We start from the raw sequence: 16,810 nt of genomic DNA, 5'->3' as shown, positions 1-16,810 counted from the left end.
CCCCTGCCTCAGCCTCTCGAGTAGCTAGGACTACAGGCGTACGCCACCACGCCCAGCTAATTTTTGAATTTTTAGTAAAGATGGGGTTTCACCATGTTGGCCAGGATGATAGCGATCTCTTGACCTCGTGATCCACCCACCTCAGCCTCCCAAAGTGCTGGGATTACAGGCGTGAGCCACCACGTCCGGCGACAGAGTTTTATATACTTTATATGTATATCCTAGCCAAAAAAATATGTGAGGTGATTTCCAAAGAAAGAAACATACAGCAATGGTGGTTCTGATTACAATTTAAAGTAATATATTCTGATATATATATATATATATATGCCTGGTAATTTTGAGTCAGTCCCAAAGAAGATAATCACCTATGGCTATATTGAGAAAAACAAGTTATGATCTAGAAAAACTTAGGCCCAGAATTTGGAACATTCTAACATTGTTACACCCTATGTGCTAGCCTTCTCCAGTCAGCAGCTTTATTGCATTAGTCTCTAACTCTAATACTTTTGAAAAATAAAACAAACAAAAGAGGCAGCCATTATAGAACAGATGGTAGGCAAGACACTGCGAATGAATTTTTATATAATATCAGTGAAGAAATGGAAAAGGAGTTGACTAGGTAAGGAACAAAGAGCTATTTGTTTTACATGATTTGAACTTCAGACCTTGAAACAAGCATCCAATGATTAAACTATTTAATTGTTTATATGTATTTGAAAAGGATTTGCCAACTTAAAAACTTAATAACAGCTTTCTGTTCACATAGGTAAACTTTTTTACTGTCCTTTAGGAATTCAAAGTTTATTTCAAAAATCTGAAATATGAAATTTTTATAACATGTTTTAAAGATATAAGTGCTGAGAAACCATAATTATAATCACTTGTCCTCTGTTAACAGAATCATTTATCAAAATTTCCAAAGTTATCTTTAAGTCTAGAGCAAAAATTACTAAGCAGGAAAAATCAGGAAGAAACGATTTTTTTTAGGAGTCAGTTTACACAAAATGATATCATATTTCATCAAATCAATGGTATTCCATTGGTTGTGGGCATTATTTTATGTACTATTAGGAAAGGAAGAGTGCTGTCAATTAAACCATGAGATGATACTGATTATAAGATACATCCTGATTTCCGAGATAAAATTGTGTGCCTCAGAATTTATAAAATGTAATCTCTTTTTCAAAGAAACATAAGCTATTCATTCATCTACCATGTATTAAGTAAAATTTAACATATACAAATAAATTTTAAGTTATTCAGCTGCGTACAGTGGCTCACACTTGTAATCCCAGCATATTGGGAGGCCAAGGCAGGCAGATTACCTGAGGTCAGGAGTTTAAGACCAGCCTGGCCAACATGGTGAAACCTAGCCTCTACTGAAAATACAAAAATTAGTTGGGCACAGTGGCTCAGGCCTGTAATCTCAGGAGGCTGAGGCAGGAGAATCGCTTGAACCCGGGAGGTAGAAGCTGCAGTGGGCCGAGACCATGCTACTGTACTCCACCCTGGGTAACAGTGAGACTCTGTCTCAAATAAATAAATAAATAAATGAAATTTAAGTTATTCAAAATAAGCCTACCTGATATAAAAATAAAATGTAGACTAAGGAACTCATGATTGCTAAAAAAAAAAAATGAATGAAGGCAGTCAGGACTGTTTTAACACTGGGGCTCTTTTTAAAAGAAAAGGGGAAAAAAATCTTTGATTTAGTAAACTTTAAAGGGTTTTAAAATGTCATTAATTTTTTATTGGCGAGTAAGACCCAAATTGTTTAAGAGTAATTTTATTTTTAATATTGTACTCTCAGACACACATGTGAATTGATACAGGTTAAATTAACGGAATAAGATTAGTAACTTTTTGGTGGTAGGAACAACTAACTAACTGTTCATTGCTCCAAACTCAAGGAACACAAAAATTCCAACTTACCTTCACCTACAACCCCAAGGATCTCAAATTTATTCATCACATTACCAATGTTAGGAATCTTCATGAAGACAAACTCCTCTTTTGATGCAAGCCATAAAACATGGCACCAAAAGAACTTCTTAGAAAGCTGTGCAGTTAAGAACAAAAACCCTTCTGAAGGAAGAAATTCTCACTGGTTGGTGGGAGCTTTCACATATCTGTTCTAATCATCAAGTATTAAATGATTTCCTGAAAAAAACAAACACAATTAAAAGCCATAAGTTTTATATTTACAGTACTCTAATAACCTATCCTACCTTTTTAGTTATTTTCAATCCATTTTAATGTTTTATACATTTAAAATAAAGAAGAAACCAACAGTAATAGGAGGGAAGAATCCAAAATGGAACGAATACAAACAAACAAATGAGCCTCTCTGTATTTGAAATCATTAATATAACCGTACTTTAGGGGATGAGGGCAAATGAATTAACCACAGGTAACTTTTGAAAACAGCATTTTCACTATCTACTCTCCTAAGGCTAAAAACAAAAAGAATTATAAACAAATACTATACTCTACTTACATACCTGCTTTTATACAGTGACATGAAACTTGTTTGTGTGTATGCTAAGATTGGGCAAAGAGGTAAATATTCTGTGAATATATTGACCTTGGTTTCTTAGTCTCATAAAAGGGAGTAACAAATATAAAAAGGGAGGAGGCTTGGAGTTGGAGTTAACAATACAAGCTCAGTTTTTTTACACAGGGCTATAGAAAGATATAAATATTTTTGTGTAAATATACACTCACATACCTATATTCCCTAGCTCCGTCTGCTGAGAAGGCCTAGAAGCAATGATACCCCTATAGCTATGAACACAGCTGGTGCTCTAATAAAAGGAACTACGGTTCCTTGAAGAAATGGCTGATTCCAAGGCTAGGGCAGGAGACGTACAATAGGAGCCTAGGGTATAATTTTTGTGGAGCCAGAAAGGAAATGCTCAAAGAATGATAGGGGTACCTCAAAAGGACACAGGAATCAGACTGATGTGACTCCCAGTGGCCTAACTGGGAATATTCGAGCAACAAAATAAATAAGCACAGTAACAGATTATAACCCATATAATTTTTTTTAAGTGCTTACTGACATAAATAAATGGGGGAGAAGAGAAAGCTCTTTTGGGGATTATAATTCCAAATAATAAATGTAGTGATGGAATTAGAAAATCGTCATTTGGCAATCAATCTTGTTAATAATTATTTCAAGCAAGTATGATCAATATATGCTAAAACTAGTGGTTGAAAGTTTGATGGAAAACAGGATATTATCTAATCTCAAAGTATCTCCCCACAAGATACCTATTAATTACAAGAAGAACAATAGTAATTTTACACTGAAGAATCCTGCCAGACACCACCTTAATTAAATGATCAAGTTAACATCATCAATAAGAGGACAAAACCAACATTATATGCCCCCTGATAGGATGCATCACATCACCACTTCTGTGGCATTCCTGCCAGAAATGCAAAACCTGAATCTAACCACAAGAAGCAATAGACAAGCCCAAGTTGAGGGACATTTTACTAAATAACTGGCCCATATTCTTTTAAAATGTCAAGGTCATGAAAGACATGAAACAACTGAATAACAAGAAGCGACAACTCCAGATTAAAGATTAAGAGATATGACAATGAAATATAATGCATGATCCTGGATTAGATCCTGGATAAGAAAAAGATTTTTTTCTTTTTTTGCTATAAAGAACAACTGATACAATTCAAATTTCATAGATTACAGTACTGTTGTCAGTTTTCTGATTTGCCTATTAGTACTTTGGTTATATAAAACAATGCTCTCATTTTGAAGAAATAGCACTAAAGTTTTTAAAGGGGCATCATGTTTGCAACTTAAACCACTGAGAAAAATTACATCCGTATATGGGAGAATAGAAAAAGAGACAGAAAGAATGATAAAGCAAATATGATTAAAGTTAACACTTGGAAAATCTAGGTCAAGGATATAGGAAGTAGAAAATTATTTGCAAGGTTTTTGCAATTTTTCTCTAAATCTGAAATATTTTCAAAATAAGTTCTTTTGTTTCAAAAAACCTATCGTATCTCTAAGAAGAATAACATTGGTAACAACACAAAATATTGTTTTAAAAGGAAGAAATAAATCTAAACAAGTAAAGAAGTTCCTCGCTGCCTGTAAAATCTGAAACTTTTAACAAGAATACCCCATGTGATGTGGATAAGTACTGTCAAGAAGTGCCCTTTCACACAATGACGGTAGGAATGTAAATTGGTGCAAGTTTTCTAAAAAGCAATATATACACAATTAGGTGATTTTAAAATATACATATCCTGATAAGGGCATCTGACAAAAACCTACAACAAACATCATTCTTTTTTTTTTTCTTAATTGAAACAGTTTCACTCTTGTTGCCCAGGCTGGAGTGCAATGGGACGATCTCGGCTCACCGCAACCTCCGCCTCCCAGGTTCAAGAAATTCTCCTACTTCAGTGTCCTGAGTAGCTGGGATTACAGGCATGTGCCACCACGCCCAGCTAATGTTTTCTATTTTTAATAAAAATGGGGTTTCTCCACGTTGGTCAGGTTGGTCTTGAACTCCCGACCTCAGGTGAACTGCCTGCCTCGCCCTCCCAAAGTGCTGGGATTATAGGTGTGAGCCACCGCGTCCAGCCCAAACATCATTCTTAAATGTGAAACAGGAGACACAGTTCCTTTAAAACTTAAGAACATATGCTAGAGGTGGTGGTTCACGTGAATAATCCCAGCACTTTAGGAAGACAAGGTAGGAGGATTGCTTGAGCTCAGGAATTAGAGATCAGCCTAAGCAACATAGGGAGATCCAGTCTCTACCAAAAAAAAAAAAAAAAAAACAAAAAAAAACCTAGCCTGGCGGGCATAGTTGTGGGAGCTGGGATGGGAGGATCACTTGAGCCCAGGAGGTCAAGGCTGTAGTGAGCCGTGACTATGCCACTGGACACCAGCCTCAGCAATAAATAGCATGAGACCCTGTCTCCAAAAAAAAACAAACAAAAACATGACAAGGAGTTCTGTTATTAATACTTATTAACATTAGTATTAAACATCCTAGCCAGGCACAGTGGCTCATGTCTATAATCCCAGCACTTTGTGAGGCTGAGGTGGATGGATCACTCATGCTCAAGAATTCAAGACCAGCCTAGGAAACATGATGAAAACCTGTCTCTAGAAAAAATACAAAAATTAGGTAGGTGTGGCGGTACACATCTGTAGTCCCAGCTACTCTCAGAGGGTAAGGTGGGAGGATTGCTTGAGGCCAGGATGTCGAAGCTGCAGTAAGCCATGATGGCACCACTGCACTCCAACCTGGGTGACACAGCAAGATCCTGTCTCAAAAACAAAAAACAAAAACATCCTCATGGGTTACAGCTGCCTTAGTAAAATAAGAAACAATAAATGACTGAAATGTATGATTGAAAAGAGGGAAACAAAAACAGAATTTACAGACATTATTACCTTACAGAAAATTCAAAAGAATTCATGAATTATTATTAGTAGTAGTATTTGGCAAGGTAGCTGAACATAAACTTAAGACACAATTATCAAATAGATTTGTAAAGATCATTTGTAAGAAACAGAAAATGCAATTTTTAAAAATCATGTTTATGGGCGGGGCACAGTGGCTCACACCTGTAATCCCAGCACTTTGGGAGGCTGAGGCAAGCAGACTGCTTGAGTTCATGAAGCAATTTGACGAGACTGGCCTGGGCAACATGGCAAAATCCCGTCTCAACAAAAAATACAAAAATTAGCTGATGTGGATCACATGCCTGTAGTCCCAGCTACTCTGGAGGCTGAGATGGGAGGATGGTTTAAGCCTGGGAAGCAGGGGCTGCAGTGAGCCAAGATTGCGCCATTGCACTCCAGCCTGGACAACAGAGCCAGACCTTGTCTCAAACGAAAACAAAAACAAAAAACATGTTTACAATAATTAATAAAAAACACATAAGATTTAACAAAAGATATTCAAGATCACTTTTCAAATATATATGTAACTTTACTCGAAGACAAAAAACACCTAAATAAGTTATCCAAATTTTATGGTTAGGAAGATTCAAAACTATAAAGGTATCAATTCTTTCCATATTGATCTATGAAATCCCAACAAGGTTTTCTAAAGAATTAAGACAAGTTGATTTTAAAATATATATGGAAGGGCAGAGTTCCAAGTAGAAGCAACACCCTCCTACTACAAGTATGAGCAGCAAAGAATAAGAGAAAGAAAAGAGTAAGAATGATAAGAAAAGTTATAAAAGCACTAGGCTTTGAGGGTAGGATCTGGCAGGATGCCATACTGAATATGTTGAGGATTATAATAGAGTGATAGGAATTAAGGCAGGGTGGTTCTGGCACAGATAAATAACTCAGCCAATAGAACAGATGTGAGAGCCCAGAATAGGCCATCTTCGGTATCCCTACAGTTTCCTACAGACCTCACAGAAGTCAGAGTAACTCTTGAAGCTAAGTCAGATCGTGTCACTTCTCATTCAAAACCCTCTAATGGCCTCCCATATCATTAAGAGTGAAAAACAAAATCCACATGAGACAAGGCCTTGACCTCCCGCCTTCTGATATCATCTCCTACTAGTCTCTCCCTTGACTAGTTTCACTCCAGCTACACTGACCTCCCTTCGCTATACTTATTTTAGAAAACTTAACTTTAGTTCAGTAGAATCTAAAAATTTTAAAGGATTACTCTGACATTTAGAGAAAAAGATGTAACAATTTGAGAAGAAACAAATGTTTATTCACTCATTAAGCAAATAATTACTGATTGCCTCCCCTGTTTCAGGATAAGACACACAACACAGTGGTAAACAAAACAGGCAAGGTCATTACCCTCATGGAACATTTTGCTGGTGGAGAAAAAATATGAGACTATTATCTTGTACTTTGTTATGAAGGAGGGAAAAAGAATGATTACTCAGACAGGGAGGGCTTCTCTAAAAGGTAACATTTGAGCTGAGATGGCAATGACAAGGAGCCAGCTATATGAGAATCCGTGTCAGCCACATTCCTGGTAAAAGACGCTCAGAGCATTTCTGAAAATGAATCATTTGTTCATTTTCTATGGCTAGTTTGAAAGAACACCCAGGAAATATTTAAATATTCTACTCTCTGCCAATAATGGTATGGTTCATTTCAAAGGAAACGAGATAAAAATCATTCTCATTAAGACGACCCAAAAAGTTCTGTATGTAAGTATTTATAAAGAACATTTGTGGCTGGGCGTGGTGGCTCACGCCTGTAATCCCAGCACTTTGGGAGGCCAAGGTGGGCCAATCACAAGGTCAAGAGATAGAGACCATCCTGGCCAATGTAGTGAAACCCCACTCTACTAAAAACACAAAAATTAGCTGGGTATGGTGGCACATGCCTGTAGGCCCAGCTACACAGGAGGCTGAGGCAGGAGAATTGCTTGAACCTGGGAGGCAGAGGTTGCAGTGAGCCAAGATCGCACCTCTGTGGCAGTCAAAACTGAGTAATAAAAACTGGGAATCAGGCCAGGCAAGGTGGCTCATGACTGTAATCCCACCACTTTGGGAGGCTGAGGTGGGTGAGTAACCTGAAGTCAGGAGTTTGCGACCAGCCTGGTCAACATGGTAAAACCCTGTCTCTATTAAAAATACAAAAATTAGCCGGGCATGGTGGTACACACCTGTAATCACAGCTACTCGGGAGACTGAGACAGGAAAATCACTTGAGCCCTGGAGGTAGAATTTGCAGTGAGCCAAGATCATGTCATTGCACTTCAGGCTGGGCGACAAGAGTGAAAACTCCATCTCAAAAAAAAATAAAAATAAAAAAGCTGAGAATCCAAATGTGAGTGGGGCCGGGCACGGTGGCTCATGCCTGTAATCCTAGCACTTTGGGAGGCTGAAGCAGGCCGACTGCTTGAGGTCAGGAGCTTCAGACCAACCTGGCCAACATGGTGAAACCCCATCTCTAGAAAAAAATACCAAAAAATCAGCCGGGTATGGTGGTGGGTGCCTGTAGTCCCAGCTACACAGGAGGCTAAGGCACGAGAATTGCTTGAGCCTGGGAGGTGATAGTTACAGTGAGCCAAGATCACATCACTGCACTCCAGGCTGGGCGACAGAACGAGACTCGGTCCCAATAAAAATAAAAAACAAATATGTGAGCGGATGTCAAGAAAGGTCCTTTAAATACCACTATTCATACTGAGGGGAAAAAATGCCATGTTGGATTTAGCTGCAATTTTATATGAATATCGCTGATCAATCATTTTTTTTAAGGCATAAAAACTAAAACACTTTAGTTCTGGTGATGGCAAACTACGTATCTTGGATGAAATGTCCCTTTACACACAAATACAAATGCTAGAGGAAATACTTTTTAGAAACATCTTTAAAGCTCCAAACACTTAACAAGATTGTAAAGAAACACCTAGCTAAAATCAAAGCAAAATAGAATCCAGAGAGATAATCCAAACCACCCAAAACTATTTTAGCTTTTCTAGTATTTGAAGATCCAGATAATGAGAGAAAAACAGGCTTGCTCTTGAAATCGTTACAGATCAAGGAACACAAAAGTCAAAAGTCAAGAGTGTCTCAAAATGAGAAAGTTTGTTAGCAGTAATTCATTGTATATTTCAAAATAACTAAAAAAGTAGAATTGGGAGGTTCCTAACATAAAGAAATAATAAATGCTTAAAATGATGGATACCCCAATTACCTTGATCATTACACATTGTATGCCTATATCAAAATATAACATGTACCCCATAAATATATGCAACTATTATGTATCCATAAACATTAAAAATAAAATCTTATGAATAAGGAGAAAGTTTGATAAACCACCACTCACTTGAAGCCAAAACCCCAGGATATACTCCCAGGATAAGAAAAAAACAGAAATAAATCAACTGTTGGACAAACTTGAATTGTATGTTTATGTCATCTGGGTGATCTAGATAAAAATCTTTAAATGTACCCTGGATGAAGGTGGTTCCACATTCAGATTGTTAGAGCCACCAGTCATCTGGGTGAAACAAAGAAAAAAAGCAATGCTCTAAGGGAACATGGCATCAACCAAGGCCTCACAATACTGCTACAGATAATTTATCATTTACAATGTACAGTACTTAATCAAAAATGGCCAAATACACAAGGTAAGATACCACTAACAAGAACCAATAGAAACAAGTGAAAATGAAAATGACCCCAAAAGGCACCTGTAATCCCAGCTACTTGGGAGGCTGAGGCACAAGAATCACTTGACCCAGTAGGGAGAGGTTGCAGGAGCCAAGATGGCACCACTGCACTCCAGCTTGAGTAACAGAGCAAGACTCCATCTCAAATAAATAAATACATAAAATAAATTATAAGGACTGAAGTAAAAGGACATTCTTTTTCCACAACTAAAGTATGTAAGCTTAGTCACAAAAGAAATAATTAGAAAATAATGCATATTAAAAGATAATTTTTATCTAAGTATTGCAATATTACATTAAACAAGCAAATTTAACTGTTCTTTCTCTCTTTCTCCCTCTCACAGGGCTCAAGACACTACATAATGTACTATGTTTAGTGGTCGGTATCACAATAATAAAAGCAAAAAATCCCAGTAACTGATAACCTGGATAGTGAGCATTTGCCTAAAACCATGCCAGATGAGGAACTAGTAAGGAAACCAGGTGAGTTTGGCCTCAGTGAGAGATGACTGACATTCAAATGTCTGAAGACTCTGGAAAAAATGGAATAGAGCCAGTGATTTATTTCAGGGAACAGAACTAAGATCAGTGGTAAAAGCAAAAAGAAGACAAATTTCAGCTCAGTAGTGATTGGACGCATGTAAACCAAAAATAAAATCCGAAATTAGTCAGGTTTGGTGGAGTGTGTATGCAAACCCAGCTACTTGGGAGGCTGAGGCAAGAGAATCACTTGAACCTAGGAGGCAGAGGTTGCAGTAAGCCAAGATCGAGCCACTGCACTCCAGCCTGGGCAACAAAGCAAGATTCCATCTCCAAAAAAAAAAAAAAATTCCTAAATATCCCAAATGACTGAACGAACTCCTTGGCCAAGGGCACCCCACAGAAACCTGAAAAACTGAATTCCCAGTCAGGGAGGGAGGGAGGTCAGGCATACCTCGTTAATACTCCCTTCTTTTTGGATGGCGATCATAAGACTGGCAAACCAGACTCTGTGGCAATAAGATACCAAATTATAAACAACACCTAAGGTCAGGCAAAGCAGAGGTTAAGTCATGCCCTACAAACCGTAAAACCTCATCACAGATTTTTAACCTATTATAAAGCCTAATGTGGCTTACTTTCCAATCTGACTCTGATATAGCATCACATGACAAATAGCAGATCCTGAAGGCAATCAAAGTATTTTACCCCAAAATATATTTCTTTGACATATTTTGAAATAACTGCCACAGGGCCAACAGATTGAAATGGCCCTCAAAGTTGTCTTTTGGAGTAGGGGAAATTTGCATCTGTAGAGAATCTCCTTAATGCAGCCAGGCCTTCCCTTTCTGGGCCTTTCTCCCATCCTAGGAGAGATCAACTGAGAGCCTGACACCTTTAAGGTCTGAAAAGAGACATTTACCATCTATCCTCCCTGAAGGCTGCTACCTATGAGGATTTATGTAACAAGAACCTTGGCCTCCACAACCCCCTTATCTTAACTCTAGCATTTCTTTCTACTGACTTCAAGTCTTAAAAAAAAAAAAAAAAATTATCTCTTTCAACCAACTGCCAATCAGAAAATCCTTCAGTCCACCCCCACCTTGGCTGAACCAACGTACATCATCCTCCAAGTACTGACTGATGATTTTGCCTACAATTCTTCTCTCCCTAAAATACGTAAAAGCAGATTACAACCTGATTGCCTTGAGCATACTTTGTCAGGGGTTCATGAGACTGTTCCTCAGACCATGGTCACTCATATTAGCCCAGAATAAGCCTCTTTAAAATATTTTACAGTCTGGGCGTGGTGACTCACGCTTGTAATCCCAGCACTTTGGTAGGCTGAGGCAGGCAGATCACGAGGTCAGGAGTTCGAGACCAGCCTAGCCAACATGATAAAACCCCGTCTCTACTAAAAATACAAAAAAATTAGCCGGGTGTGGTAGTGGGTCCCTATAATCCCAGCTACTGGGGAGGCTGAGGCAGGAGAATTGCTTGAACCTGGGAAGCAGAGTTTGCAGTGAGCCAAGATCTCAACACTGAACTCCAGACTGGGTGAGAGTGAGACCCCGTCTCAAAATAAATAAATAAAATATTTTACAGAGTTTGGTTTTAACATTAACAAAATGATCAATCATCAATGGTTACTCATTCATTCTCATTTGTGTTATACTTGTCAGGTGACTACAATCAGAAAGCCACTATTGTAGATACTTCAGGATATGGTGGTGAACAACATGGAACACGCTCCTGCTCTCATGGAACTAAAGGAGATAGACAATAAATATGGTAATTTCAGACAGTGACAAGCATTATAAAGGATATAAAATGAAGTCTTATGATAGAGTTATGGCAGTTGGGAAGGGGAAAGGTCCTTTAGGTAGGAGATCTGGGAAAGGCTTGTCTGAGAAGGCAGTATTTCAGAGAAATCTGTCACATGTAAAAAATCAAGCCACAGGGACAGGACTATGAGAAGAGCACTGAAGGCAGCACAGTCTTAGAGAGCTTGATAAGTTCAAGAAACACAGAAGGCCTACATATCTGAAGCAAAACAGACAAGGAGGAACCTTGCAAGTGGCAGGAAGCGGCCTCTGTAAACCGTCTGTCCCTGCTAGGAAGGAATCTTGTACTAAACTAGATGTCCTCTAAGGTACCTACCAATGTGAAGATTCTAACTCTCTCAAAAATTGTTGGAGTTTTTTATTACCAGCCATTAACTGTGTAAACAAATAACCAAATGCATTTTAAGGTGAATCTGACTCACACTAAGAAATACTGGTAAAATTAAGCAATGCTTCTGCATTAGCACACAAGCAGGTACCTAACGAACTGCCAGAAATGTAGGCTTATAATTTACTTCACAGATTATTAGTATTGAATTTAAGAACTGCCTGGGCCTTGAATGTTTTCTTTGTTACTAAAATTATAATCTTCATCTCAACGGGTCTTTTCTTCTTCCCTAAGAGAGTACAAAATCAGTTGAATTATGAGTTTTGTTTTTGTTCCTGGCATTGTTTTTACACATCCAAATGAGAGAACCATTTTGTCACCGAAAATTGCACACGAATACATTTGGTACATGACTAAACTTCTGTTATAATCAGAGTTCAAATAGTTTGAAAGCATCTTAAAACTCAAGATCCTCGTATAGAAGAAAACCATTTCTATACAAAGTACAGCCTTGGGAAAAACACCCTAATTAATTGCCCTCTTATAGACTTCTCCATGCTGAATACAATCAAGGAGATAAAACACTCTTGCTTAGTTTTCTTTCTACATGCGACCATCTGACCCATAATTAATAGGATCTTCATTTTGCTTTATTCTCCCAATAGTGGAGAGTAATTTTATTTATCAATCCATCCTTTATAATTCAGTTCCCCTTATTAAATCAAACAGATACTTATCATGACTTATACACAATTACTAGCATAAACATTTCAAACTAACAAACATGTAATGTGCCACCCCACCCTCGAACTTCAGAATCCTTCCACAAGGTAGGAAATCCAGTGCCAACCCAATGTATCTTCTACCAGCTACTTGATACTTCTCCCAGCACTGCCAATCCAACTAAACTCCCAGTCCTTCCTAAGAAAATGAAGGTCTTTGGATTCAGATTGAAAACAGAGCTAAGGCTGGGCGCAGTGGCTCATATCTATAATCCCAAACACTATGGGAGGCAGAGGCGGGTAGATCACCTGAGGTCAGGCATTCGAGGCCAGCCTGGCTAACATGGCGAAACCCCACCTCTACTTAAAAAAACAAAACAAAAAAAAAATTAGCAGGGCATGGTGGCACATGCCTGTAATCCCAGCTACTTGGAAGGCTGAGGCAAAAGAATCACTTGAACCCGGGAGGCAGAGGCTGCAGTGAGCCGAGATTGTGCCATTGCACTCCAGCCTGGGCGACAAAGCAAGACTTTGCCTAAAAAAAAAAAAGAAAAGAAAAGAAAAACAGAGCTAAAATGGGATCAGAGCCAGGCGCATGGGCTCATGCCTGAAATCCCACCACTTTGGGATGCTGAGGCAGGCCGATCGCTGGACTCCAGGAGTTAAAGACCAGCTTGGGCAACACAGCGAAACCTCAAGTCTACAAAAAAATTAACCAAGCATAGTGGTGCATGCCTGAGTCCCAGCTACTCAGGAGGCTGAGGTGGGAGAATCATTTGAACACAGGAAGTCGAGGCTGCAGAGAGCCATGATCACACCACTGTACTCTACTGTGGGCGATGACCATGACCCTGCCTCAATAAAATAGGATCAGAGAAACTCAGAGTTCATACTAAAACCGTACTATTTAATATACCCTACTGGTTAAAAAGGTTCTGAAGACATCTTTATAAAAATATAAAGATCAATTTTAACATGGTTTCTCCAGGGTAATATTTTCTGAACTACGAATTCTTTTAAAACAAACTTACAGAAGCTGGGAACCGCCTAGATTTTGCTGGATTGATGTAGGTCAGAAAATGTGGTCTAAGTTATTGTCCTCAACTCCAAAAAAAATAACCTTCACATGAAAAAGGAATGGAAGGAACTGATGTCCAAGACTTGAAGAACACCTCCAGGCTTTAAATGAATTTTTAAGACCACTGACCTGGATGAATTTCATGTTTGAAATGCTGTAAGACTTTCAAAATGAAATTGCTGAAATTTAGTAGTCTTGGGAAAGTCACAGGAAAAAGAAGAGGAAAACAAAGACTGGCCAAGAGCAAATGTCACATTTTCCAGAAGGGGCAAAACAGTACATTCTGTAAACGCTACACCTAAGAATTTATAATTAAGCAATCATTTAGTGTTTTGAGAGCTAACCATGTGCCAGGTACTATGATAGATTCTGGGGACATAATAGCAAAGGAAACAGACAAGATCCCTATCTCACAGAGTTTAATCAAAGACTCACACAGTTAAGTATAAAACAGTAAATATTAGTGCTATGAAAGACATATACGGTGCTGGAAGGGCTTATGACAGGGGTTTTCCATCTATTAGGAAGAGTTGTTGGCTCTCTTAGAGAAAGCAATTAGTGAGTTGAGGCCTGTAGAATAATTCAACATAAACTGATGGAAGAAGGGGGATGCTTCAGAAGAAAATGATTTATGCAAAAGTTCCAAGTCAGGAGGGAACAGGCTGACACAAGAGACCCAAAGGTGGGGCAGGGAGGGGTGGGAGTCAATAACATAGTACAAGGTGAGGCTGGAGAAATAGCAGGTTGGGCTATTTAAAGAAGCATAATCTTTACCACGGGACATAAGGACTCATAGGAGGGTTTGGACAAGAAGAGGAGGGGTGGGTTCAAGGGGTGGTATGATAGTCTGACTATCTGCCGTTTGCAAAGATCACACAAACTACAGAGTAGAGAATGGCTCAGTACCTGGAAGGGGAGATGTCATTTTGGGGGTAGAACAGCTAGGAAGCCATGGCAGCCACCCAGATGAAAGATAAAGGCAGGATGGACTAAATTGGTGGATATTAAGAGAAATGAATAGATTTACGATATGTTGGAGAGGAAGTCAATACCACTGAGGAAGAATTAGAGACAGGGAGGGAGGGAAAGAGGAAGCAAGGATAACTTCTTGGTTTTGGGCTTAGGCTACCTATGAGTAGAGAGGCATGAGAGATGCTGTTTCCTGAGGAAGACTAGAAGAGGAAGAGATTAAGGAAAGGATAGAAGAAATCCAAGATTCCATTTTGGTCATGTTAAGGTTGAGTTTAGATATCCATAAAAATGGAAAAGGTAAAAACCACAGGAGAAATAGAAATGAAAACCTGAGGAAAAGAATCTGCAACTTGTAACTATCTCAAAACACAGGAGGCTCCTGCTGCTCATTAAGAGGGGTGGAAACCCAATTTTTAAAACAGGCAAAGTGATATGAACAAACAGTTCAGAGAAAAAGAAACACAAATGGCTCTTAAACATAAAAAAAAAAGACTCAAATTTATATATAATACAAATTGAAGATTAAAATCACACGGAGATACAATTTTTTACATTAGCAAAAACCAAAAATAACATACCATGTTGATGAGAGCATGAGAGAATTAAGCTTGCTCATACACTGCTGGTGGGAATATATATCAAATTGGAAGCCAATTTGATAAAATCCTTCAAAACCAAAACATACACAGCAATTACATTTCCAGAATTTATCCCCAGAAACACATAGACACACACCATATAGTGTATACATACATTATTTACTGCAACATTGTTTGTAAAAACAAGAATGGAAACAGTATAAATACACATCAATAAGGGCCTAGTTAAATGAATTACAGTAAAACCATTCAAATATGTTAAGCTAGAGAGGAAGTGAAATATGTTTGTACAGTACTCTAATCAGCATTTCATAAATTTTAGTTATGTTGTCACTAATTTATCTTCCAACAAGTTAAAATTATGCCTAAAACTATTTTAATTAAATACCATATCTTTTTTGTATACTGTGGTTCAATACTGAAGAAAGAGTTACTGTTTGTAAAAGTTTGAAGATCTACTAAATGAAAAGTATGCAAGTACATGGTAGAGGTTATTGATCCTGAAGACATCACGAGATTTCAAACACTGCCAATGACACGGAAAATTCACAAAGGCAGCTTCCAGGCTAAACATTGTTAATATTTTGAGAAAAAGACTCTTTTATCAAGTCTCCAGGCTCCTGGTCCTTGTGGCTATAAACTGCAAACTATATGAGAGATTTTCTAAAACCTAGGTTTCTCTCACCAAGCCAAACTATCAAATTTATGGTTGATCTTGATTTTTGTTTCCGCAGTTAAAAAATAAGTCTCCTCAGTTGGATGATCTCCAAATTCCTTTTTAGCTTTCAAGTCCCACAATTTAATTATGAACACTAGGACTCTTTCAAATTGAAAATGAGCACAAAAATCCTCAATAAATAAATGTAAATTCCTAAGGCACCAATATAAAATATATAAAACCTACCCTCTTTTTTCATTACGGTTCCAAATCATTTACCAAGGTAAGTTTCTAGAGCAACTGAGTAAATTCATTCTAAAACAAGAGAAGGCACGGAGTGATTATCTTTCAGCATATTTCAGAGAAACAGGAAAAACAAAGTAAGTGGAATACTACTGGCCAAACAGCTGGTAATGAAGCTATTCCTGTGTGGGTCACTTATGTTAAAGGGAAAAAAAAAATAGTAATAATGACTAGACAGCAGCAACTTTGCAAGGCATGGGGAGGAAGTCTGGGATGTTTTCCAAATGTATTGGGAGGAAGTTATTTTTATTTATAGAGATATTTATTTGTGTCCTATTTAAAATATAGAAGAAACTGAAGAAAAATCAAGTGAAAATCTTGCACTTCCTCAGCTGTTTGTGCTGCTAACTTCAGAAGGGTAAGTAAAATTACTTTCACCATACAAATAATAGTCAAAAATACAAGCAATTTCATCAAGACCATTAACTGATAAAAGCATTCACTTAAATTCCAAAGAGATCTGAGAAGCTAATAAATAATAACAATTTTAAAAAGAAAAGATAGGCCAGGCGCAGTGGCTCACACTTATAATCTTAGCACTTTGGGAGGCTGAGGTGGGTGGATCACGAGGTTAGGAGATCGAATCCATCCTGGCCAACATGGTGAAACCTCGTCTCTACTAAAAATACAAAAATTAGCTGGGTGTGGTGGCGTGTGCC

At 38.0% G+C, this 16,810-nt stretch overlaps 1 protein-coding gene across 3 annotated transcripts in view; it reads right to left on the bottom strand.

Moving 5' to 3' along the window:
- CDKL5 (cyclin dependent kinase like 5) overlaps positions 1-16,810 on the bottom strand; it is a 213,136-nt gene that overhangs the window by 139,804 nt on the left and 56,522 nt on the right. For all 3 annotated transcript variants that reach the window (XM_037742797.1, XM_017540632.2, XM_037742796.1), the window contains exon 2: positions 1,936-2,163. In XM_037742797.1, the coding sequence (XP_037598725.1) occupies positions 1,936-1,999 (64 nt within the window). In that variant the 5' untranslated portion in view covers positions 2,000-2,163. The remainder of the gene's footprint in view (positions 1-1,935; positions 2,164-16,810) is intronic.

This window comes from Cebus imitator, unplaced genomic scaffold, assembly GCF_001604975.1.
Source record: "Cebus imitator isolate Cc_AM_T3 unplaced genomic scaffold, Cebus_imitator-1.0 Scaffold128, whole genome shotgun sequence".
Classification (NCBI taxonomy): Eukaryota; Metazoa; Chordata; class Mammalia; order Primates; family Cebidae; genus Cebus; species Cebus imitator.
The sequence above is the reverse complement of the archived record's forward strand: the minus strand, read 5'-3'. Positions and strand labels throughout refer to the sequence as shown.